This window comes from Ornithorhynchus anatinus, chromosome 5 (assembly GCF_004115215.2).
Source record: "Ornithorhynchus anatinus isolate Pmale09 chromosome 5, mOrnAna1.pri.v4, whole genome shotgun sequence".
In the NCBI taxonomy this organism is placed as follows: Eukaryota; Metazoa; Chordata; class Mammalia; order Monotremata; family Ornithorhynchidae; genus Ornithorhynchus; species Ornithorhynchus anatinus.
This window is the reverse complement of record NC_041732.1, coordinates 5671614-5695742: the sequence shown is the minus strand read 5'-3', so window position 1 is coordinate 5695742 and position 24129 is coordinate 5671614. Positions and strand designations below refer to the sequence as shown.

At 56.7% G+C, this 24129-nt stretch overlaps 1 protein-coding gene across 1 annotated transcript; it reads right to left on the bottom strand.

Moving 5' to 3' along the window:
* Positions 1-5630: 5630 nt before the first annotated feature.
* UBAP1L (ubiquitin associated protein 1 like) lies at positions 5631-17345 on the bottom strand. Its single transcript, XM_029065040.2, has 5 exons — positions 17226-17345; positions 11934-12683; positions 10480-10689; positions 9297-9398; positions 5631-5851 (listed from the first exon to the last, which is right to left on the bottom strand). Exons 1-5 carry the CDS (start codon positions 17343-17345, stop codon positions 5717-5719), a joined length of 1317 nt encoding a protein of 438 aa, XP_028920873.1. The 3' UTR covers positions 5631-5716.
* Between the last annotated feature and the right edge of the window lie 6784 nt (positions 17346-24129).

Here is a 24129-nt window from a genome sequence, read left to right as displayed (position 1 = left end):
TTCCTCTGTGAAGTGGGGATTCAAAACCCGGTCTCCCTCCTGTTCTCAGACCGAATCCCGCTGTGGGACAGGGACTGTGTCCGTCCTGATCATCTTGTATCTACCCCGGTGCTTAAAACGGTGCTTGTCCCGGAGCGAGGGCTTAATAAATACCACAAGGATAGTAATTATTAATTAACGAATCGGTGGTCTCCACTGAGCACCCACTATGTGCGGAGCGAGTGCTTGCTGGGTGCGGATCACTGTACCACGCACTTGGAAGAGTACACCACAACAATAAACAGACACGTTCCCTGTCCACCCAGAGCTTACCGTCTAGAGTGGGAGACAGATATCAATATAAATAAACTATTTATATGACACAAGAACTGTGGGGCTGAGCGAGGGGCGAATAGAAGGAGCCGATCCAAATGGAAGGGTGACGCAGAAAGGAGTGGGAGAAGAGGAAATGAGGGCTTAGTCAGGGAAGGCCTCTTGGAGGAGGTGTCTTTGAAGGCAGGGAGAGTAATCGTCTGTCAGATATGAAGAGGGAAGGCGCTCCAGGCCAGAGGCAGGACGTGAACGAGAGGTCGGCGGCGAGCAGGACGAGGTGTACTAAGCGCTTGGGAGAGTATAACGCAACTGAGTCAACCGACCTTCCCCTCTCCACAGCGGGCTTAAGGTCTAGAGGGGGACCCAGACATTGGTATAAATAAATTAATAGTAATAAATACTAATATTGGTAAAATTCGAGGCAAAGGAGGCATCTCACCACTGGTTCATTCTTAGGCTCAAGAGAAGTCTGCAGATCCCAGAATCGATCTCAACGTTAGACTGACCTGTGGTTTTATTTATTTGAAGTCATTCTGAAGAGGGAAGAGTCAGCCAGCTAAATAACATTTCTGCAAAGGCTGTGGGTGGCAGAGGAATCTTACTGAGTCTTTCTCTCTGTCTCTCTTAGGAATGGTATTTATTAATCATGGAATTTATTAAGAGCTTCCACCGGGCGAAGTGCTGGAGGAGCTACAAGATGGTTAGACGGGATCCAGTCCCCGTTTCGCACCCGGCTCACAATCTAAGAAGGAGGGCTAGCGGGTATTTTATTCCCATTTTACAGATGAGGAGGCTGAGGCCCAGAGAGGTTAAGTGACTTGAGAAGGTCACCCCGTGGGCCAGCGGCAGAGCCGACATTTGAGTTCTCCTGCCCGGAGCGGAGGCCGAATCCCGGGATGAACGGACGCCCTTTCTTTTTCCCAGAAACGATCCCACAGATCACCGTCTGACCCTCGGCGGGCGGATCGGAGCTGGGGAGAGAGAGCGGGGAGAGAGACCGAACGAGACGAATGGGGAGAAGAGTGAGAATCTGGGAAAATGAAGAAGGAGATTGTCTTGGCATCCGGGAGACGGAGGCTGGAAAGTTTTCCCCCGTCCCCCAACTCATGATCTGGTGAAGTGTAACTGGAAGTGGCACATAAAATAGACTCAGATTCTCTTTATTTATTTTCCTTCTGGTCAAACCAGGCTGACTGTTTTTCATCTCAGTGACTTTGTTTAAATGTCGCTCGTTTCACGGAGACAATGGGAATTCACTGTGGTAGGAAACTCAGCCACCCACGTGCCGAGAGTCCATTTATCACTCGACGGGGCTGGGTTATCTGGAAACTTTCACAACATGGTCAGCACACACAAAGACACACGCCCACAGGAGCAGCGTGGCCCAGCGGATGGCGTCCGGGCCTGGAAGTCGCGAGGTTCCGATCCCGGCTCCGCCACTTGTCTTCTGGGTGACCTTGGGTGAGTCACTTCACTTCTCGGGGGGCCTCAACGACCTCACTTGAAAAATGGAGACGAAGACCGCGAGCCCCTCGTGGGACAGGGACTGCAGCCAACCTGAATATCTCCTATCTAAGCCAGCGCTTAGTACAGTGTCGGGCACGTAGTAAGTGCTTAACAAATGCCATTTAAACGAAAACGCAAACACGTGTATGCACTAACGCATATATACATACAAGCATTCATTCAATCATTCATTTATTCATGCATTCAGTCGTATTTATTGAGCGCTTATTGTGTGCAAAGCACTGTACTAAACGCTTGGGAGAGTACAATGTAACAACAAACACACACTTTCCTGCCCGCAACGAGTTCACAGACTAGAGGAGGAGACAGACATAAATATAAATGAATAAATAGAAAAATAAATAAATTACAGATATATACACAAACATAAATGTGAGCTGTGGGGATTGTATTTATTGAGCGCTTACTGAGTGCAAAGCACTGTACTGAGCACTTGGGAGAGTATAGTATAATAATAAATGGACACATCCCCTGCATTCATACATAAATAAATACACAGACAGAAATATGCACAATAAACTACTTGGAACAACACATCCACAAGCAATCGCACGCATACATAAAAACATGCACGTATCATTTAAATGTTTGTCTCCTCCTGTGGACCGAATGGTCCTTGTGTGCAAGGATGATGATGGTGTCTGTTAAGCGCTTACTATGTGCCAAGCGCCGTTCTCAGCGCTGGGGTAGGTACAAGGTCATCAGGTTGCCCCACGTGGGGCTCACAGTCTTAATCCCCATTTTACAGATGAGGTAACTGAGGTACAGAGAAGTTAAATGACCTGCCCAAAGTCACACAGCTGGCAAGTGGCGGAGCCGGGATTAGAACCCACGACCTCTGACTCCCAAGCCCGGGCTCTGTCCGCTAGGCCATGCCGCCCCTGTTGGTTTGGGAGCCCGTCTCCCTTGCCGGACTATATGCTCCCCGAGGGCAGGGAATACGTTTACTGACTCAGCTGTCCTTTCCCTGGCGCTCAGTACAGTGCTCTACCCTCAAAGAGGTGCTCAGTAAATTCTATTGATTGATTGACACATAGAAGAAAAAATGGGGTTGAGTTAGGGTTAGGGTTGGTGGAATGTGTTCAGATTCGTGTCCCCCGGGCCGGGCCAGGTGGGAAGAGGTTAGAGTCCCGAGTAGCAGCTGAAGGTGGGGGGGGGCGGTTCTCGATTCTCGGAAAGCTCTTGAATCAAATTCCGATCTGTTTAAGAAATCAAGGCTTGGGGGGAGCCAACCGGCAGCCAGGCCGTGCCAGGACCATGACACACTTACCCTGGGGAACGAGGTTATTTTTAGTTGTTTTTTTTTGATGGTATTCGTCAAGCACTTACTATGTGCCAGGCACCGTACTAAACGCTGGGGTAGATAGAAGCTAATCGGGTTGAACGCCGTCCCTGTCCCACACGGGGCTCACGGTCTTCATCCCCGTTTTCCAGATGAGGGAACAGCCGCCCGGAGAAGTGAAGTGACCTGCCCAAAGTCACACAGCTGACAAGCGGGGGAGCCGAGATTAGAACCCATGACCTCCGACTCCCAAGCCCGGGCTCTTAATGTTGGTATTTGGTAAGCGCTCACTATGTGCCAAGCACTGTTCTAAGTGCTGGGGGAGATACAAGGTAACCAGTTTGTCCCACGTGGGGCTCACAGCCTTCATCCTCATTTTACAGAGGGGGTAACTGAGGCACAGAGATGTTAAGTGACTTGCCCAAGGTCCCTCAGCTGGCCCGTGGCTGAGGCGGGGATGGGAACCCACGACCTCCGGCTCCCAAGCCCGGGCTCTTTCCACTGAGCCACGCAGATCTCCGGACCGCGAACTCACTGAGGGCAAGAATGTGTCCGTTGTTCTACTGTGCTCTCCCGAGAGCTTAGCACAGTGCTTTGGACACGGTGAGCCCTCAGTACATACGCCTGAATGAATCCGGTGACGTATGGGGCTTCTTCCTCTTCTCCCCCAATGGCGGGCGGGCCTCTCTGCTTGAATTCCCCTCCGGCACCGTGCCACGGGGGGCGCAGGGGGCCTGGACCAAGCCTAGCCCCCCCCAGTCCACCGCCGCCGTGGCGGCCTTCACCTTCCGCCCCGGCCCGGCGCCGTTCCCCCTGCCAAGGACCCCTCCTGCCCGACGTTCCCATTTGCAGACGAGAGACGCGAGATGACATCGTGTTGGCACCGAGAAGTGAGATGGAGACGCTGGCCTGGAACTGGCCTTACCTTATAAGGGCCCGCCTCAAAACCGACAGCTCGGGGAAGCCCGCGCCGGGCAGGGGAGACGGCGGCGGGGAGGACGGGGTCGAGGGGGAGGCGGGAGGGAGAGCGGGTCAGGACAGTTTGGGGAAGAGCGAGTCTTCGGGAGAGTCACCTCAGGGGTCCCGGGGGAGCGGGGCCGATGGGGTTGAGCGGGTAGGGCGGGGGGCTACGGTGGGCACCCCAAAACGGAGCAGGGGGACGCCCCATCTCTGGGTCCCCCCACGCGCCCCAGGCGACGCGATTCATCGGCCGTTCAGGCCGCCCACGGTTCGGGCTAAGGACAGACCCCCCCACCCCAAGGCTTCCCGCTGAGGTCGGAGCTGCCAGGGGCCCGGTGGACTGCTCAGCCTGAGCACTCACTGTGTGAGGATGTGTGGGCAACGAGAACCGCAGTAATCGTTTAGCGCCTACTACGGTGCCAGACGCCGTTCTAAGCGTTGGGGTAGATACGAGATAATCGGGTTGGACCCAGTCCCCGTCCCACGTGGCCCCCAGCCTCCATCCCCATTCTTCAGCTGAGGGAACTGAGGCCCAGAGAAGCGAAGCACTTCGCCCAAGGTCACCCAACAGACATGTGGCGGAACCGGGATTAGGACCCAGGTCCTTCGGACTCCCGGGCCCGGGCTCTAGCCACTAGGCAGTGCTGGTTTTCACGTGTGCGTATGTCTCTGCGTGCGTGCAGGCTGCCAGCTCTCTCGGAAGACGGTGAGCCCCACGTGGGGCGGGGACTGTGCCACTGTACTAAGATCCGGGGTAGATACAAACAGATCGGGTTGGACACGCTCTCAGTGTCCATTTTACAAGAGGAGGTAACTGAGGCCCAGAGCAAAAACCTTTCACTGTCGGCTTCCAAGCCGTCCATCCCCTTGCCCCCTCCTACCTCACACCTCCCTTCTCTCCTTCTCCGGCCCAACCCGGACACTCGGCTCCCCTGCCGCTCACCTCCTCACCGTCCCCCTTCCCCACCCATCCCGCCGTCGACCCCTGGCCCACGTCCTCCCGCCGACCTGGAACGCCCTCCCTCCTCACACCCGCCAAACTAACTCTTCAGAGCCCTCCTGAAAGCTCCCCTCCTCCAGGAGGCCTTCCCAGACTGAGCCCCCCCTTTCCTCTGCTCCTCCTCCCCTCCCCACGGCCCCGACTCCCTCCCTCTGCTCTGACCCCTCCCCGCCCCACCGCACTTGTGTATATATATATATATATATATATATATGCATATTTATCATTCCATTTCTTTTATGATGTGCATCTATCTAGAATTCTATTGATTTCTATCGATGCTATTGATGACGCTTCCTCGTTTTGCTATCCATCTCCCCCCTTCTACCCCGTGAGCCCGTGGTTGGGCAGAGATTGTCTCTGTTTGTTGCCGAATGGTACTTTCCAAGCGCTTAGTACAGTGCTCTGCGCGGAGTAAGCGCTCAATAAATACGACTGAATGAATGAAGCGACTTGCCCAGAGGTCACCCAGCAGACAAGTGGTGGAGCCGGGATTAGAACCCAGGTCCTCCTGACTGCCAGGCCTGGGCTCTAAACCAAGGCCACGCTGCTTCTCTCCAGTCGGGATTCTCGAGTCGGGATCTGAGTTCCCCGGGGGCTTCGGCCTGGGTCAGCGGTCGGTCGGGGGGAGCGAGTCAGTGGCCTCGGGCCACCAGTTCCTCCAGGGTCTTCTCTCGGTGGTTCTCGTGAAGCAGGAGGACTTCCTTGATGGTGTCTCGCCGGAAGCCCATGTCGTGGAACTGCCCCACGAGGCGGAGAAATTCAGCTGCCTGTGGCAGAACAGGAGGAGAGTCGATCGGTCGGTCAGTCGTATTTATTGAGCGCTTGCTGTGTGCAGGACGCTGTACTGAGCACTTGGGAGAGGACAGTTCAATCGGTCGTATTTATTGAGCGCTTGCTGTGTGCAGAGCGCGGCACTAAGCGCTTGGGAGAGAACAATTCAATCAGCCAGTCATGTTCATTGAGCGCTTGCTGTATGCAGAGCGCGGTACTAAGCGCTTGGGAGAGGATGATTCGATCAGTCAGTCGTATTTATTGAGCGCTTACCGTGCGCAGAGCGATGTTCTAAGCGCTTGAGAGAGGACTATAGAACAATAGAACAGACACGTGTCCCGCCCACGACCAACTTACAGTCTAGAGAAGAGCCCAAACGTCATCCGGAGCGGAAGACGATGATGAGGATGATGATGGTATTTGTGAAGCGCTTCCTATGTGCCAAGCACTGTTCTAAGCACTGGGAGAGATACAAGTTTATCAGGTTGTCCCAAGTGGGGCTCACCGTCTTAATCCCCATTTTACAGATGAGGCCACTGAGGCCCAGGGAAGCGAAGCAACTTACCCAAAGTCTCACAGCTGACGAACGGCAGAGCCGGGATTAGAACCCATGTCCTCTGACTCCCGAGCCCCGGCTCTTTCCACTAAGCCACGCTGCTCCTCCGGGTGGTCCAGCGGAAGGAACCCGGGGCTGGGAGTCAGGGGACCTGGGTTCTAGTCCCGGCTCTGTCCCTGGCCTGCTGTGTGACCTTGGACAAGTCACTTCACCTCTCTGGGCTCCGGCTTCTCCACTGGAGAATGGGGACGGGATAACCGTCCTCCCTTCCCCTAAAACTGTGAGCCCCGGCTGGGACAGGGACTGAGTCCTGTCTGATGCTCTGCTCCTAGAGGAGCACTGTGCCCTACTGGAAAGAGCAACGGGGCTGGGACTCAGAGGATCTGGGTTCTAATCCCGGCTTCTCCATTCACCTGCTGTGTGACTCTGGGCAAGTCACTTCACTTTTCTGAGCCTCTGTTTCCTCACCTGTACAATGGGGATTTAGTTCCTGCTCTCCCTCCTGCTTAGACCATTAGCTCCAGTGGGACCTTTCATTCTTTCAGTAGTATTTATTGAGCGCTTACTCTGCGCAGAGCACTGGACTAAGCTCTTGGAATGGACAATTCGGCAACAGATAGAGACCATCCCTGCCCATCGAGGGGCTTAAAGTCTAATCTAATTATCTCACCCCAGCGCTTAGTACAGTGCTTGACAAATACCATCATTATTATCATTATTATTACTCCAGTGTTTAGCACAAGGTTTGCCCTAGAAGCAAACGCTGACCTTATATAAATACGACACTCCTTGGTCTAATGGACAGAGCAAAGGTCTAGAAGTCAGGAGATCCGGGGTCTAGTCCCGGCTCCACCCCCGGCCTGCTGTGTGACCTTGGGCAAGTCAGTTGACCTCCCTGGACTTCGGTTTCCTCCTCCACAGTAGGATAATAATGCCAGCTTCCCGCTACCTGCCGACTGCCGTGTGGTTAAAATGAGATCACGGAGCTGAATACACTTTGGAAAAAGAAGAGCGATCTCCCCAAGACAAGGTGTTATTATTATTATCATTCTAGAAGATGAACTTCGTAAAACAACAGCTGCAGATTTGTCCCACTCTTGTCCACACTGAAAGAAGCTTTGATTTGGGGTGGAGTATCTTAGACGCTGCCCTGGGACTCCACCATTTTCTGGGACGTTTCTGGAGACTGAACTAGTTGGTTCAGCTCGAAACTCCACCCTCCACTTGAGGGCTGAGCTGTCGTAGTAGTAACAGAATTCACTCAGTGCTTGCTGTGTGCAGAGCGCTGTCCTAAGCGCTGGGAGAGAGTACGCAGCTGGAAATTAGACATGGGTCCTGTCCCTCGAAAGGCTCACAGCCTGGGAAATCTCGCCTGCTGGAAACATCGAGGGGGAATCAGGAACTCAGATTTCAGCCACCGCAATAATCGTGGTATTCATTAAGCACTTTACTGTGCGCCAAGCACTGTATTAAGCGCTGGGGTAGATACGAGATAATCAAGTCCCACGTGGGGCTCACAGTCCCAAGTAGGAGGGAGAGCTGGTTTTAGAATCCCCATTCTGCAAGTGAGGGAACGGAGGCACAGAGAAGTGAAGTGACCCCCCAGGCCCGGGCTCTTTCCACTCAGCCCGGAAAGAATGAAAGGGCTTTCACTCTAAGGAGCCTAAATCTGAATCATTCATTCATTCAATCGTATTTATTGAGCGCTTACTATGTGCAGAGCACTGCACTAAGCGCTTGGAATATACAATTCGGCAACAGATAGAGACGATCCCTGCCCAACGACGGGCTTACAGTCTAACCGGGGGAGACGGACGGACAAAAACAAGACAACGTAATCACGATAAATAGAATCAAGGGGATGGACACCTCATTAACTAAAATAAATAGGCTAGTAAAAATATATACAAATGAGCACAGTGCTGTGGGGGAGGGAAAGGGGATTCCCCTTTAGGGGGAGAGTGGTCAGGGTTGGGGTGACTATTAAGTACCCAGAGGGTCCAGGTCCGAATGTGTGGAGCCGGCTCTGGCCTGGAGCTCCCTCCCCCTTCACATCCACCAGATCACCACCCTCCCCAACTTCAAAGGCTTATTAAGGTCCCACCTCCTCCGGGAGGTCTTCCCCGATTTAGCCCTCTTTTCCCCGATTCCCGCTCCCTTCCGTGTGGTCTATGAATTTGGATCCGCCCCCTATATGCCCTTGACATTCACCCCACTCTCAGCCCCACAGTATTTGTGTACATATCTATAAATCATTTATTTATATTAACGTCTGTCTCCCCTCCAGTCTGGAAAAATCATCGTGAGCGGAGATCATGTCTACCAACTCTGTTGCACTCTCCCAAGCATTCAGCGCTGAGAACAGTGCTTGGCACGTAGTAAGCCCCTAATAAATACCATCATTATTTAGAAAATGCTCTGCATACGGTAAGCGCTCAACAAATACCACTGATTGATTGGTTGAAAGGGAGAGAAAATTTCCTTCCCTGTAGTTGAAAGATACAACTTCGGTGGTTAAGTTTTGGTAAAAATCGTTGGTCAATCCAAGCGATCTAGAACGCGCCCATTCCCATTTTACCCTCTGACGATTGACTCGCCTCTCTGTTCAGTCGGTCAATCGAGGGTATTTATTGAACGCTTACTGTGTGCAGAGTACTACAGTAAGAGCTCGGGAGAGGACAGTATTCACTCCTCCGTCCGACAGGCGTTAATATAAATAAATTACAGACGAGTAGAGTAGGTAGACAGGCCCTCTGTCCTCAAAGAGTGGACTTTCGAACGGGATCCGTGAGTTTCCCGAGCTTGGTAAACCCGGGGATCCCGTGAGGGGGTCTGGATGGGGGGCAGCGGGGTGGTAAAGAGGCTCAGCGAGGGCCGCGTCTGACCTTTCTCTCGGAATTCTGGAACATCTCCATGGCCTCTTCCACCGGCTCCTCTTCATAGCCCTCTTTCAGCAGGCGGTCGCAGGCACCGAGGTAGCTGAGGAACTGGGTGGGGGGCGGTTGGGGAGGAGAGAGATGCACAGAGGTGAGGAGAAGGAGGAGCAGGAAGAAGGGGAGGAGAAGGAGGAAGAGGAGGAGGAGGAGGAGGAAAGGGGGAGGAGGAGGAGAAGTTTGCCGTGGCCGGGGAATGTGCCCACCAAATCCGTTACATTGTACTCTCCCAAGCACTTGGTAGAGCGATATGAACGCAGTAAGTGTTCAGTAAATACCACTGATCGACTGATAGATTGAGCAGGGAGAGGAGGAGGAAAAGGATGGGGAGGAAGCGGAGGGGGAGGGCTGAGGAGGAAGGGGGGAGAAGGAGGAGGAGGAGGAAAGGGAGGGGGAAGAGAAGTGGCTGGGGGGGAGACGGTGGGGAGGGAGAAGAAGAGCGGCCTAGTGGATAGAGCATGGGCCTGGAAGTTTGGAAGACCTGGATTTTAATTCCATCTGTCCACGGTGTGATCTCAGGCAAGTCACTTTACTACTCTGGGCCTCAGTTCCCTCATCTGGTAAAATGGGGATGAAGACCGTGAGCCCATGTGGGACACGGGTTGTGTCCAGCCTGATTAGCTGCATCTACCCCAGCGCTTAGTACGGTGCCTGGCACGTAGTGAGCGCTAAACAAATACCATTTAAAAAAAAAATCAGGGAGCCATTACCCCATCACCACATGGACAGCCTGGGGAAGGCGTGGACCCTCCGGCCCCCGACCTCCATCTTCCATCCTGGGTCCCCCCGAGCCAGAGGAGTGGGGAGCTTAGACAGAGGGAGCAGGTTGGATCTGGTGGGCGGGATACCGGCACGATCCGGGCAGGATACGGTCCCTCCCTCCCGGGACTCAGCGGGACCCAGAGCGGGATGGGCGAGACCCCAGATCTTCAATCGGTCAATCAATGGTATTTACTGAGAGCACACGGCAAGCACTCAGTAAATTCCACTGACTGATGGATTGATGGGCCGAGTACCAAGGACCTGAGTTCTCGACCCGGCCCTGCCACCAGCCGGCTGAGTCCCTTTCCCTCTCTGGGCCTCAGGTTCCTCCTCCTCCTCCTCCCGTGGCGGCACGGGCATCGTCGTCACTGACCTGGCCGAGGCTCTGTCTTCCCGTCCTCTGGAGGGCCAGGACGGCTCTGGGGAGGGGGTAGCCCAGGGCCAGCACCGGCTCGATGAGGTCCCGCTCCTCCTGGCTCAGGGCCGACAGCAGGTCGGAGGTCGGGTCCGGGCGGGCGGCCTGGGCCCCCGGGGGCTCCCGGGCCGCGGGAGGGGCGGGGAGGCAGGCGTATGGGCTGAGGGACTGAGGCGCAATAATAATACCACAGTTATTATCATTATTATGATTATTAATACTGCGTCAAGCGCCGTTCTAAGCGCTGGGGTAGATACCAGTTAATCAGGTTAGACACGATCCCCGTCCCACGCGGGGATCACCGTCTTCATCCCCACTTTATAGCCGAGGGAACTGAGGTCCTGAGAAGAGGAGCGACTCGCCCGAGGTCACACGGCAGACAAGTGGTGGAGCCGGGATGAGAACCCAGGTCCTTCTGACTCCCAGGCCCGGGCTCTAACCCCGGGCCGTGCTGCTTCTCGGCGATCAGACCGGAGGGATGGGGATTGAGTCCAATCTGACGATCTCGTAACCACCCCAGCGCTTAGAACAGTTCTACGCACTCAGTAAGCGTTGAATAAATACCATCATTTGGATTGGTGGGTCAGAACTGTTTCTCGGCACCGTGGTCGGCGGATAGGAAGGGTTTAAGGAATATCCTCGATGGTATTATCACTGTTACTGTTATTCTGACGGTAATCGTGAAGCGCTTACTATGTGCCGAGCACCGCTCTAAGCATCGGGGAAGATACACGTTAATCAGATTGGACACAGTCCCCGCCCCACGTGGGGTTCACGGTCTTAATTCCCATTTTACAGATGAGGGAACTGAGGCACAGAGAGATGAAGTGACTGGCCAGAGGACACACGACAGATATGCGGCAGAGCCAGGATTGGGACCTAGGTTCTCTGATTTTCAGGACCAGGCTCGTTCCACTAGATCACACCGCTTCTTTATTATCATTATCGTCGCTGTCGTTAATGGTAATGGTCGACGCTGTCAACCATCCCCTTCTCCTGGAAGCCTGATCCAACCTTGGCTTCCCTGACACTGTCCACTTTCGATTCCCCTCCTATCTCTCTGACTGCTCGTTCTCAATCTCCTTGGCGGGCTGTGGGGGGGTCCCTCGAGGTCCAGTTCTGGGTCCCCTTCTGTCCTCCATCTACATCCCCTCCCTCGGAGAACCCATTCGCTCCCATGGCTTCGACGGCCACCTCTTTGCGGACGATTCCCGAATCTCCACGTCCGGCCCCGATCTCCGTCTCCCCCTCTGCGGTCTCGCATCTCCTCCGGCCTGCGAGCCGTCCCTCCTCGGCTGGCCTCCCGTCACCTCGAGCTTCGCACGCCCACAACGGAGCTCCTCACCTTCCCACCCGAGCCCCGTCCTCCCGCCGCCGCTCCCTGAGGCTCCGGCCACCCCGGGGGCCCTTACCGCCACGGTGGGCTTGTGGCTCCTGATGGGTGGGATGGTCCCCGCCGTGGACGGTCTCCCGGGGCTGGGGCCGGGCGGCCGAGCGGAGGGCGGACAGGTGGGTGGCCGGGCAGGCGGACCGGCGGGAAGACCGGGGACCGTCGCGCCCCCCGAGGACGCGGGCGAGGGGGCGTAGACGAGGCTCCTGTGACCCCGAGAGAGCCGGGGGAGGGGAAGGGAGCCCACCAGCCACCGGCCTGGGGAGGCGGCTGCCCGGGCCGGGGGCTGCAGGAGGGTGGCCAGTCGCCTCCCGGCCGCCCCCAGCTCGCTCCTCACCCCGCCCGGGGTCAGCCTGGCCCAGGGACCCCTGTCCGTAGCGGGGCCCGGCCGCAGCCGGGGGGTCCCCTGGACGTGGGCCTGGAGTCCCGGACTCCCCCCGGGGCCGGGGGGCCGCAGCTGTGCCGGGCCATCGCCTTCCGGGCCGGGGCCCCCGTCGGCCTCGGGGGCGCAGCCCTGCGGCCCGGCCCGGGTGGGGGCCGGAGCGGTCCGCGGGCGGCGCTGGGGCGGGGACCCCCTCTGAGGAGCACCCCCTTCAGCCTGGGCCTCGGCCGTCCGGAGCCCGGGCCCGGAGTCCAGCAGCAGGAGCCAGCAGGGGGGCGCCGACGGACCCCTGTCGGTGGGGGCCCGGGGGGAGACCCCCTGGGCGGGAGCTTCTCGCCCAGCGGCCGCCTCCAGCCAGAACAGTGTCCTCTTCTCCAGGGAGAAATCGGGCTGCGGAAAGAAGAAGAAGATGAAGAAGAGGAGGAGGAGGGTGAAGAGGAGGAGAAGGAGGAAGAGGAACCGTAAGCGGAGGGGCAGACGGGGCCCATTAGAAACCAACAGGCCTGGAAGTCAGAAGGACCTGGGTCCTAATCCCAGCTCCGCCACACGCCTGCTGTGTGATCTTAGGCAAGTCATTTCACTCCTCTGGGCCCCAGTTTCAATCAATCATATTTTTCGAGCGCTTACTGTGGAAAGAGGGCTCGAGAGTCAGAGGTCATGGGTCCTCATCCCGGCACCGCCGCTTGTCAGCTCTGTGACTTTGGCCAAGTCACTTACCTTCTCTGGGCCTCAGTTCCCTCATCTGTAAAATGGGGATGAAGACTGTGAGCCCCAAGTGGGACAACCTGATCACCTTGCATCCTCCCCCCAGCGCTTAGAACAGTGCTTTGCACATAGTAAGCGCTTAACAAATACCAACATTATTATTATTGCTGTGAACAGAGCTCTGCCCTAAGCGCTTGGGAGAGTATAACAGAGTGGGTAGACACGTTCCTCACCGGCAAAATGGAGATTTATTACCTCTTCTTCCTACTACTTAGACCGTGACCCCACTGTGGGTCAGGGACAGTATCCGATGGGGTTGACTTATATTTACCCCAGTGCTTAGAACGGCGTTTGACACACAGTAAGGGCTTAACCAGTACCATGATTATTATTAAAACCATTAAAATGTAGAAGCAGCACACGCGTTCTCAGGGATCGGGGAGGGCTGGGGGGGGGCGGGCACAACGGCCCCGGGGCAAGTCGGGGAGCCGTCAGGGGGTCCCCCCGGAGAAACGCCCTGGGTTTCGGCGGAGCTGGGGGACTTCTAATAATTGTGGTATTTGTTCGGCGCTTACTATGTGCCAAGCACTATATGGGGCTCACGGTCCAAGGGGAGGGAGAACAGATACTGAATCCTCAATTCCCAAATAAGGAAACTGAGGATCTGAGAAATGAAACGTCCAACCCGATTTGCTTCTATCTACCCCAGTGCTTAGTACAGCGCCCGGTCGCCGTCCTCCTTTCTTTTGGCGAGCCCTGGGAGCCGCCTTCACAATGGACCCAGAGCGGAGCGGGGGCCACGTCCGTCCCCTGCCCGCCCCCAACCCGGCAGGGGATTCACTCAAGGGTCCACAGAGCACAGCAGCGTGGCCTAATGGATAGAGCACGGGTCTAGAAGGACCTGGGTTCTAATCCTGGCTCCTCCACCCTGTCTGCTGTGGGACGTTGGGCAAATCGCTTCACTTCTCTGGGCCTCTGTTCCCTCATTGAAAAATGGGGATGAAGACTGGGAGCCCCATGTGGGACAGGGACTGTGTCCGACCTGATTAGCTTCTATCTACCCCAGTTCTTAGAACAATGCCTAGCCCAGAGGGCTTGGCGCATACCGCAGTTGTTATTATTTTGATCATCACTTACTAGGTGTCCCCAAACCTGTGCTAAATGCTGGGGAAGGGAAAGGCCGACCAGATGGGGCACAGTCCCTGTCGCACCTGGGGCTCACAATCAAAGAGGGGGGGGGGGGGGCGGAGAATTCATCCCCATCTCACAGATGAAGAGACTGAGGCCCAGAGAGGTAAGGTCACCCTGCAGGCCGGGGACTAGAATCCGGGACCGGAACCCAGGTCTCCTGACTCCCGGCCCCTCTTCTCAGTCTCAGTGGACTCCGGGAAGAACCTAACCCGGCGACGGAGGAAGCAGTGTGGCCTAGCGGACAGAGCCCGGGTCAGGAAGTCCGAAAGAGCCGGGTCCTGACCCCGGCTCCGCCACCTGTCTGCTGTGTGACCTCGGGCAAGTCCCTTGACTTCTCTGGACCTCAATTCCCTCATCCGTAAAATGGGGATTAAGACTGTGAGCCCCGTCTGGGACACCTGATTTGCTCGGATCTACCCGGCGCCTAGTAGAGCGGTCGGCCCGGAGTGAGCGCTAAACAAATGCCATTAAAAAAAAGGAAGAGTGGGACCGCCAAACCCTTCGGCCTTTTCCGGAGTGGCCCCGGGGGGGCCTGAGCGGCGTGAAATGCAGCTTGGTTTCACGGAAAGAGCCCGGGCTTGGGAGTCAAAGGTCGCGGGTTCTAATTCCGCCTCCGCCCCTTGTCAGCCGTGTGATTTGGGGCCAGTCACTTCACTTCTCTGCGCCTCAGTGACCTCATCTGTCAAAGGAAGACTGGGAGCCCCAGGTGGGACGACCTGATTGCCCTGTAACTGCCCCAGCGCTCAGAACAGTGCTTGTAGCACTTAAATACCATCATCATCATCGTTATTATTAACCAGGCCCGGCCTCTGGTTTAAACCTCAGCCAGACATCTCGGAGGCAAGGCGGTTGTGGGGTTTGGGGCTGCCCATTCTTGGGCATAACAGAATGCTCGTTGCTTCCCGAGCAGGGCTGGCACCTCCCCACTGCTGGGACGCAAAACGTTTGCGTGATTTACGGGTGGCGGCCGACTGGGTCCTTCGGAATTTGGGTTTTGGCTTTGGGGTTTGTTTTGTTTTGGGCGAAAAAGGCCAAACCCCCGGCCCCGGGCCGAGCCCTCGGAGGGGCTGCAGGACCGGGCAGCGGCGGCAGGGGGCGCGCGGGACCACGTTGGAACCTTTTGCAACACCGCCCCCTGGCGGCCATTCGCCCACGCACACACTGGTCCCCGCAGACGCCCGCAGCGGCCCGTCACAGCTCATCATCATCATCATAAGCATTAGTATTCTTCTTCTTCTTAATAATAATAATAATAATAATAATGATAATAATGACGACGAGAAGCAGCGTGGCTCAGGGGCAAGAGCCCGGGCTTGGGAGTCAGAGGTCATGGGTTCGAATCCCGCCTCCGCCACTTGTCGGCTGTGGGACTTTGGGCAACTCACTTCACTTCTCTGGGCCTCGGTGACCTCATCTGGAAAATGGGGATTAAGACTGTGGGACAACCCGAGAATTATTGCTATCGTTCTTGCCCGTCCGTCTCCCCCGATTCGACCGTAAGCCCGTCAAAGGGCAGGGACCGTCTCTGTCTGTTACCGATTTGTCCATTCCAAGCGCTTAGTCCAGTGCTCCGCACCCAGTAAGCGCTCAATAAATACTATTGAACGAATACCCCAGTGCTTAGCACAGAGTAAGCGCTTAACAAATTTCATCGTTATTACTATTAAGGGGCCTACTCTGTGCCAAGCACTGTTCTAAGCGCTGCGGTAGGTACAGGCGGCGTGGCTCAGTGGAAAGAGCCCGGGTTTAGGAGTCAGAGGCCGTGGGTTCCAATCCCAACTCCGCCACCTGGCAGCTGGGTGACTTTGGGCGAGTCGCTTCGCTTCTCGCTGCCTCGGTTCCCTCATCTGAGAAATGGGGATGAAGACTGCGAGCCTCACGTGGGACAACCTGATGACCCTGTATCTCCCCCAGCGCTTAGAACAGTGCTCGGCACCTAGTAAGCGCTTAACAAATACCAACAAATGCCAACATTCTGATACAAGGTTGTCCCGCGTGGGGTTCGCAGTCTTCATCCCCATTTTCCAGATGAGGTCACTGAGGCCCAGAGAAGTGAAATGACTTGCCCAAAGTCACCCAGCTGGCAAGTGTTGGAGCCGGGATTAGAACCCACGACCTCCGACTCCCAAGCCCGGGCTCTTTCCACTAAGCCTATTCGTTCGGTCGTATTTACTGAGCGCTTACTGTGCGCAGAGCACTCTACCAAGCGCTTGGGAAGTACAGTTCGGCAACAGATAGAGACAATCCGGGCCCACAAGGGGCTCACGGTCTAGAACGGAGAAGGCAGACGTCAAAACAAGTAAATGGGCAGCAGTAGCATTATTATAAATAAAAAGGATTATAGCTATATACACAGCATTAATTATATTGTTATAAGTAATTAATAATCGTTATTGCACGTGTAAAGCGCTTACTATGTGCCAGGCGCCGTACTGAGCGCTGGAGTGGATGAAAGCAAATCGGGTTGGATCCGGTCCCCGCCCCACGTGGGACTCGTGGTCTCACTCCCCATTTTACAGATGAGGGAACTGAGGCCCAGAGAAGTGAAGTGACTTGCCGGAGGCCCCGCGGTAGACAAGTCGTGGAGCGGGGATTAGAACCAATCGTATTTATTGAGCGCTTGCTGTGTGCGCAGGTCGAGGGTCTTCAGGGAGGGGAGAGGAGTTTACTTATTTATTTACGTACATTAACGACAATGAGCTCGTTGCGGGCAGGGAATAATAACAATAATAACAGTAATAATGTCGGTATTGGTTAAGCCCTGTTCTAAGCGCCGGGGTAGATACAGGGTCATCAGGTTGTCCCACGTGAGGCTCACAGTTAATCCCCATTTTCCAGATGAGGGAACTGAGGCACAGGGAAGTGAAGTGACTTGCCCACAAGGGAATGTCCATCTGTGGTCGTAGAATACTCTCCCAAGTACTCAGTACGGTGCTCTGCACACGGTAAACGCCCGATAAATACAGTCGACCGAAAACGAGGGGTCTCCCACAGAGTCACCGGGGCCGTCGCCAGCCACACCCCCGGCCGACTCACCAAGGTGCCCGACAGAAGCCCGGTGCCATCGGGGAGGGTCAGAGCCGAAGCCGTCACCAGCTCGGACTCCAGCACCAAGTTCTCGGTCACCTTGAACGGGACGTCAGCCAGGTAGCTCATCCTCGACGGGGCCGCGCCGCCTCTGAGGAAGGAATGGTAATCGAACAACGACAAATAACAATCGTTTATGGCAGTTGGTAAGTTCTCACTGGGTGCCGGGCGCCGGGGAAGGGCCAAGCTGATCAGGTTGGACCCGGTCCACGTCCCCCACGGGGCTCACGGGGCTCACTATCCATATTAATAATGTTGGTATCTGTTAAGCGCTTCACTAGGTCTAGAGCACTGTTCTAAGCGCTACGGGAGGTACAGGGTGATCAGGTCGTCCCACGTGAGGCTCACAGTCTTAATCCCCATTTTACAGATGAGGGAACTGAGGCCCAGAGAAGTGAAGTGACTTGCCCCCAGTCACAAGCTGACAAGTGGCAGGGCGGGGATTCGAACCCATGACCTCCGACTCCCGTGCCCGTGCTCTTTCCACTGAGCCACGCTGCTTCTCCGAGCAGATTACAGATTACGGATGAGGGGACCGAGGCCAGAGAAGCCAAGTGATCCGCCCCAGGTCCCCCGGCGGACAAGTGACGGAGCCGGGATGAGCAGCGGGGCCCGGTGGAGAGAGCGCGGGCTTGGGAGTCGGAAGGCGTGGGTTCTAATCCCGGCTCCGCCGCTTGTCTGCTGTGTGACGGTGGGCAAGTCGCTTCACTTCTCTGGGCCACTGCTCCCTTATCTGCAGAAAGGGGATTAAGACCGTGAGCCTCGTGAGGGACAGGGACTGCGTCTGACCTGATCACCTCGTATAATGATAATAATAATAATGAGGGTATTTGTTAAGCGCTTACTGTGGGCCAAGCACTGTTCTAAGCGCTGGGGGAGATACAAGGTGATCAGATTGTCCCACGCGGGGTTCACGGTCTTCATCCCCATTTGACAGATGAGGTCACTGAGGCGCAGAGAAGTGAAGTGACCTGCCCGGAATCACACAGCTGACAAGTGGTAGAGGCGGGATTAGAACCCGTGACCTCGGACTCCGAAGCCCGGGTTCTTTCCACTGAGCCACGTCGCTTACCTACCCCGGCGCTTAGAACAGTGCTTTGTACTCAGCAAGCGCTTAGAACGGTGCTTGGTACATAGTAAGTGCTCGAGGAATATCACAGTTGTCATTATTAACAACCCAGGTCCGGGCTCCTCCCATCAGGCCACACCGCTTCTCTAGATTCTCAGAGACGCCAGGATTAGAACCCGGAAGGTGTTGTCCGCTCTGTGACCTCGGGCAAGTCACGTGGCTTCTCCGGGCCTCAGTGACCTCATCTGTAAAACGGGGTTCGAGACCACGAGCCCCGACGTGGGACGGGGACGGTGTCCAACCCAATTTGTTTGCATCCAGCGTAGCTCGGCGGAAAGAGCCCGGGCTTGGGGGTCAGAGGTCACGGGTTCAAATCCCGACTCTGCCACTTGTCGGCTGTGTGACGGCGGGCGAGTCACTTCACTTCTCCGGGCCTGAGTTTCCTCATCTGTAAAATGGGGAGTAAGACAGTGAGCCCCACGTGGAACAACCTGATTACCCTGTAACTCCCCCAGCGCTTAAAACGGTGCTCCGCACATAGTGAGCGCTTAACAAATACCGACATTACCATCCACCCCACCGCTTAGTACCGGGCTTCCTAAATACCGTAATTATTAGCGTGACGGGAAGCGTGGTGGCGGGAAGAGAGGAGAGCCTAAACCGTCCCACCCCGGGACCCGAGGAAAATCCCTTCCTGCCCCAGCCTTGACCCCGGCCAGCAAATCCCCCGGCTCGGGACCTTAATCTTACGGCTACTCCCTGTCCCTCCCGGTCTCGAGTGACCTCGGCCCAGGAGGCCAGGGACTCTGTGGAGGGGGCGGGACCTCCCCCCGTCCTCGCACTCACCCCCGCTCCTGCGTTTTTTGGTCATCCTCCCTTTCCCCCCCTCGACTCAGTGGGAAACCCCGGTGGGCAAGGAACAAGTTTCCCTGTTTCCTGTCCCCGTTCAACACCCTCCACCCCTTCCTCCGGATCTCACCCTCGGCGGACACTTGATGACGATCACGGTGGCATTTAATAATAATAACGATAACGTTGGTATTTGTTAAGCGCTCACTATGTGCGGCGCACTGTTCTAAGCGCTGGGGGAGATAGAGGGTCGACAGAGGATAAATTAAGACTGTGAGGCTCACGCGGGACAACCTGACGACCCCGTATCTACCCCGGCGCTTAGAACAGCGCTCTGCACATAGTAAGCGCTTAACAAATACCAACATTAATATAATCCCCCTTTAATAGAAGAGGGAACTGAGGCCCAGAGAAGCGAAGTGACTCGCCCAACGTCACCCAGCAGACAAGCGGCGGAGGCGGGACTAGAGCCCACGACCCCTGCCTCTTAAACTCGGGTTCTTTCCACTGAGCCACGCTGCGTCCCTAATGAATTTCAGAGAAGTAAGGTGGCCCGGTAGAAAGGTCACGGGCCTGGGAGTCGGGAGACCTGGGTTCTAATCCCGGCTCTGCCTCTCGCCCACAACACAAGCCCCCCAGGAGGGACACCCGCGGCCCGCAACAAGGGTCTCCGACGTCACTTACCCCACGAGGGCGCGGAGGGAGAACGCGGAGGGCTCAGAGCCGTGGCCACAGGCCGCTTCTCCCGCCGGCCGGCCCGGCCCACGGAACCTTAGGTCCGTCGCGGCCGCCGCCTCCTCCCCTCCGCCCCCAAACCCCGGGAGTCAGATTAGGGCGATTAAACCCTTTTGGATGCCCTGATCCTCTGAAACCACCGGCTCAGCCCCCGGGTCCAGCGGCCTCTAACGACGTACCTCGGCTTCCGCTGTCGTTCTCGAGAAACCCGTACCTCAACCCCGGACCTCCTAATTAACCGTGCTCTCCGTTAAGCGCTTACTCCGCGCCGAGCCCCTTCCTTACTCCGCCCCGGGGTGGATAGCGGCCGATCGGGTCGGTCCCGCCTGGCACCGACGGTCTCGATCTCCATTTTACAGATGAGGAAACTGAGGCCCAGAAGTGAAGCGACTCGCCCGAGGTCACGCAGCGAACGAGCGGCGGAGCCGGGATTAGAGCCCGCGACCTCGCGACTCCCGGGCCCGGGCCCTCTCCACTGCGCCCCGTGAGAAGGGTCCATCCGACCACCGTGACCTAATCTCGGTGTCTGCCAAGTGCTTCCTCTACGCCAAGCGTCGTACTAAGCGCCGGGGGAAAGACGGGGGTGGTCAGTCGTATTTACTGAGCTCTTTCGGTGAGCCCAGCACTGTATTAAACGCTTGGGAGGGTACAATACCACAATAAACAGACGCATTCCCTGCCCGCGACGAGCATACGGTCTACAGGGTAATCACGCTGGACGCATTCCCCGTCTCACAGGGGCCTTGCGGTCTGAAGGGGGAGGAGGAGGGTATTTATGGGGTGCACAACACTGCACTAAGCACTCGGGAGAGCCGAGTTGTAATCAGGAGGCCTCCCCCCAGCCCTTTGGGGTACCCAGACCTCCACCTATTTATCATCGTGGGCACGGAGAGCGTCCAGGGTTCTTCGACTTCCAGGATTCCCGGCCTGTCTTACTGGTTATGGTTCGTCTTGGATCGGTCGAGCGTTTACTACGTGCGGCGCGCCGTATTACTACTGCTACTGACGGTACTCGTTAAGCGCTTACTATGTGCCACGCACTGATCTAAGCGCCGGGGTAGACACAAGGTCATCAGATTGTCCACGTGGGGCTCAATGTCTTCCCATCTTCCAGATGAGCTGAGGCCCGGAGAGGTGAAGTGACTTGCCCAGAGTCACACGGTTCCCAAGTGGCGGAGCCGGGATTAGAACCCACGACCTCGGACTCCCAAGCTCGCGCTCTCTCCGCTAAGCCACGCTGTTTTCTCCAAGAGCTTGGGAGAGGACGAGAGACATTCTCCCGTCCACAACGAGCTTCGGACTAGAGACCGATATCGAGATCAATAAATACGTTATATAATTTAAAGAGAGGTAGATGAGTGTTATGGGGTTGAGGGTGGGACCAGGATCAAATGTCCAGAAGTCACGGGTCAAGTGCCCAGTCCTACTCGCAGGTCGAAAGGTGGGGAAAAACAAGTCGCTGCCAGCCTGGCATAGTGGACCGAGCACAAGGCTGGGAGTCAAAGTCACGGGTTCTAATCCCGGCCCCGCCGCATATCCGCCGTGTGACCTTGGGTAAGTCGCCTCATTTCTCCGAGCCTCATCTGGAAAATGGGAACCAGAGCCCGAGCCCCATGTGCGACAGGGACTGCGTCCAACCTCATTTGCTTGTAATAATGACGATGTTGGTATTTGTTAAGCGCTTACTATGTGCAGAGCACCGTTCTAAGCGCTGGGGTAGACCCGGGGGAATCAGGTTGTCCCACGTGGGGCTCCCAGTCTTAATCCCCATTTGACAGATGAGGTAACTGAGGCACAGAGAAGTGACCTGCCCACAGTCACCCAGCTGACAAGTGGCAGAGCTGGGATTCGAACCCCTGACCCCTGACCCCAAAGCCCGTGCTCTTTCCACTGAGCCACGCTGCTTCTCCGTATCCGCTGCTTCTTGTATCCGACCCCAGCTCATAGTACAGTTCTTTGCAATGTAGTAAGCACTTAAATACCACTGTTATTTTTAAATGCCGCAATAATTAAGGAACACCCCTCAGTCTTCTGGGAAGCAGCGTGGCCCGGTGGAAAGAGCAGGGGCCTGGGTGTCGGAGGAGCAGGATTCCAATCCCGGCACTGCCCCTTTCCTGTCAAGTGACCCCGGGCCAATCCCTTTGTCTTCCGCGGGCCCCGGCGACCCATCCCCTCTGAGCTTTCCCCACGGCAGGCACTCCTCCTGCAACGCGGCGACCGTGTTCCTCCACACCCGGTTTGTCTCAGGAAGAGCCGCAAGGAGTCGTCTCGGATGTCACGGCGGGCAGGGAACGTGTCATTTTGCCACGTTGTACTCCCCTCAAGTACTTCGCCCACAGTAAGCGCTCGATAAAGACGACGGAACGAACGAACGTCGTCCTCGCGGGGAACCCGTCGGCCCGGCTCACGGTCCGTTTCCAGGAACCCGTCCTTCAACACACCCAGTTCTCCGACGACGTGGGCGTTGGGTCCGGGCGGAGGCCCGCGTTCCGGACGGGTGGCGGTAGGCCTCCACGCGCCCGTTTCCTGAGGCCACGTCACGCGGAATCGACAGACGACCCCTTGCTGGAAAAACGGTCCCTAACTCTGCCGTTCTGTTCTGGAGGAATTAAGGGTACACACAGTCGGTCCCCTTTGAGATGTTAACGAAAGACTGCTCGATCGGTGCTATTTAATGAGCGCTTACTAGGTGCGGCGGACTGGGTCTGTGCATAGTCAGGGATCTTCTTGAAATAACCCGCCTGGAAGAGACCCATCTTAAGGTCACCAGTTCCCAGGCACGTTAGGGGCTCCGAGCTCGGAAAAAAAAAAACCACTCTCGTTTAACGACTGCCCTCTGAGCCTGAGCCGGTCCATTCAACTTAACCCAAATCTACTTTTTTTCAACGGTATTTGAAACATCATCATCATTATCGAACGCTACGTTCCAGGCACTGTATTTAGCCACCGGATACGAGCTAATCGGGTTGGACGCGGTCTCTGGTTTTCGCTTGTCATTTTATGATATCCGTTAAGCGCTTACTACGTGCCAGGCGCCGTTCTAAGCACCGAGGTAGACAGGGGCTACCCGGGTTGGACACGGTCCCGGCCCCGCATGGGGTCACAGTCTTAACCCCCATTTGACAGATGGAGTAACCGAGGCCCAGAGAGGTGAAGCGACTTGCCCGAGGTCACCCAGCAGACGAGTGTCGGCGACGTTTAACATGCTACACCTGTCTCACTGATTTCCCGAAAATAAGCGAGGTCTTTACATTTACAAAACGTGCCATTTATTTGGCTTTGTGAAAAATAAGAGCAGCTCTTGCACACGTGTTTCACACGTAAAAGCCCTCGTTGAATCCCCGGGCCCGCCCCGTTTCAGAGCAGAGACACCCCCCGGTTTGCGCGTCGCGAGTCGGTCTGTCGGGTATTGGGGGCCGGCGGGTTCCGACGGGGAGTTTCCGGGTCGGCCACCGGCAGGGCGACTGCCCGCAGAGGATGAGCGAGAGGTCTTCGGGCCCGGCCTCCGCTCAATCCGGGGTCCACGCCGTCTTATCCGTCTTGGGGGGGTGGGGGAGGCTCAACGTCCGCCGTCCCCGGGGCATCCCCTTCCCCCGCTTGCGGGCCCCGGCCCGAGACCCTCCCCCCGGGGAGCCGCAGGGGTAGCCGAAGCCTCCGCTCTTCGACCGGCTGGAGCCCGAGTTGGGCGGGGGAAGGACGGGCTGGGTCCGGCCCCTCGCTCGCCCGCTCCCCCCTGCGTCGGGGGGCCCCGGCCCGGCCCGAGCCGTCTACCCTAGCGGAAGCAGGGCGGGAGGGCAGGTGTGGACGGGAGACTTTCCACCGGCCGCCCGTCGCCTCGACCCCGGTCAGAATGCCAAATCCGCTGGGGAAAAGCAGCGGCTGGGGCTCACCCGGGGTCACCTGGTTTGTGCCCCCCGCCACGCGCACACGTACAGTCACACATAACGGTAACATGAGAACGAGCCCCTTAAAAACCGAGGCAAATGACACCGCCCAAATCCCCGCCGACCCCAAGGTCGCGACTGAGCCCGGCTCGCCCCCTCCCTCCGCCGCTCCTCCCGACGGCCCAGACTCGGAGTCCCCGGGCCCGGCGGGATGGACGACCCCCGGCTGGGGGTTCCGGGCCCCGGCCGGCCCCCGGGCCGGCCGGCCGAGCCGCGGGCCCCTTCCCGGGGCCGGGCGGGACGAGCGCGGCCGCGC